At 50.2% G+C, this 878-nt stretch overlaps 1 protein-coding gene across 1 annotated transcript in view; it reads right to left on the reverse strand.

The window, feature by feature from the left end:
* TCF4 (transcription factor 4) overlaps window positions 260–878 on the reverse strand; it is a gene marked incomplete in the record, with an annotated part of 169,706 nt that continues 169,087 nt past the window's right edge. Inside the window, 1 exon segment of the mRNA XM_021381652.1 lies at window positions 260–517. Coding sequence (XP_021237327.1) covers window positions 381–517 — 137 coding nt within the window.

Consider the following 878-nt stretch of genomic DNA (forward strand, 5'->3'; position numbering starts at 1 on the left):
CCCCTAACACCCTCCCAATAACCCTAATAAACCTAATAACCCGCTAATAAACCGCTAATAACCCGCTAATAACCCTAATAACCCGCTAATAACTCCCTAATAACCCCTAATAACTCCCTAATAACCCCTAATAACCCCCTAATACCCTCCTAATAACCCTAATAACCCTAATAACCCACAAATAAACCGCTAATAACCCTAATAACCCGCTAATAACTCCCTAATAACCCTTAGTAACTCCCTAATAACACCCTAATAACCCCTAAAAACCCCCTAACACCCTCCTAATAACCCTAACAACCCCCTAATAACCCCCTAATACCCGGCTAATAACGCTAATAACCCGCTAATCAGGCGCTAATGACGCACCTCCCTCCGTTTCACATCTGCCCCAGGTGGTTGGCGCCGTCTCCCATGGGCGCGTGCGCTCCCGCCAGCGCCAGCGGGGGGGGCTCGGCCGCCACCTTCTCCTCTTCCCGCCGCTTCAGGCACGCCGCCTTCGGGTTCAGGTTGCGCTCTGCAAAAAAAAAAAAAAACCCCGCTGCAAACCGTGCGCTGTGTGCAAACCCCTCTGCACGTGCAGCTGCACACCCCTTTGCAATCCCCTTTGCGTTGCACGTGCAATTGCACACCCCTGTGCATTGCTGCTTTGCAATCCCCTTTGCTTTGCACGTGCAATTGCAAGCCCCTTTGCATTGCTGCTTTGCAATCCCCTTTGCACTGCATGTGCAATTGCAAACCCCTTTGCTTTGCACGTGCAATTACAATCCCCTTTGCATTGCTGCTTTGCAATCTCCTTTACTTTGCATGTGCAATTGCAAGCCCCTTTGCATTGCTGCTTTGCAATCCCCTTTGCATTGCATGTGCAATTGCAAACC

The sequence above is a fragment of the Numida meleagris genome, chromosome Z (assembly GCF_002078875.1).
Source record: "Numida meleagris isolate 19003 breed g44 Domestic line chromosome Z, NumMel1.0, whole genome shotgun sequence".
Lineage (NCBI taxonomy): Eukaryota > Metazoa > Chordata > Aves > Galliformes > Numididae > Numida > Numida meleagris.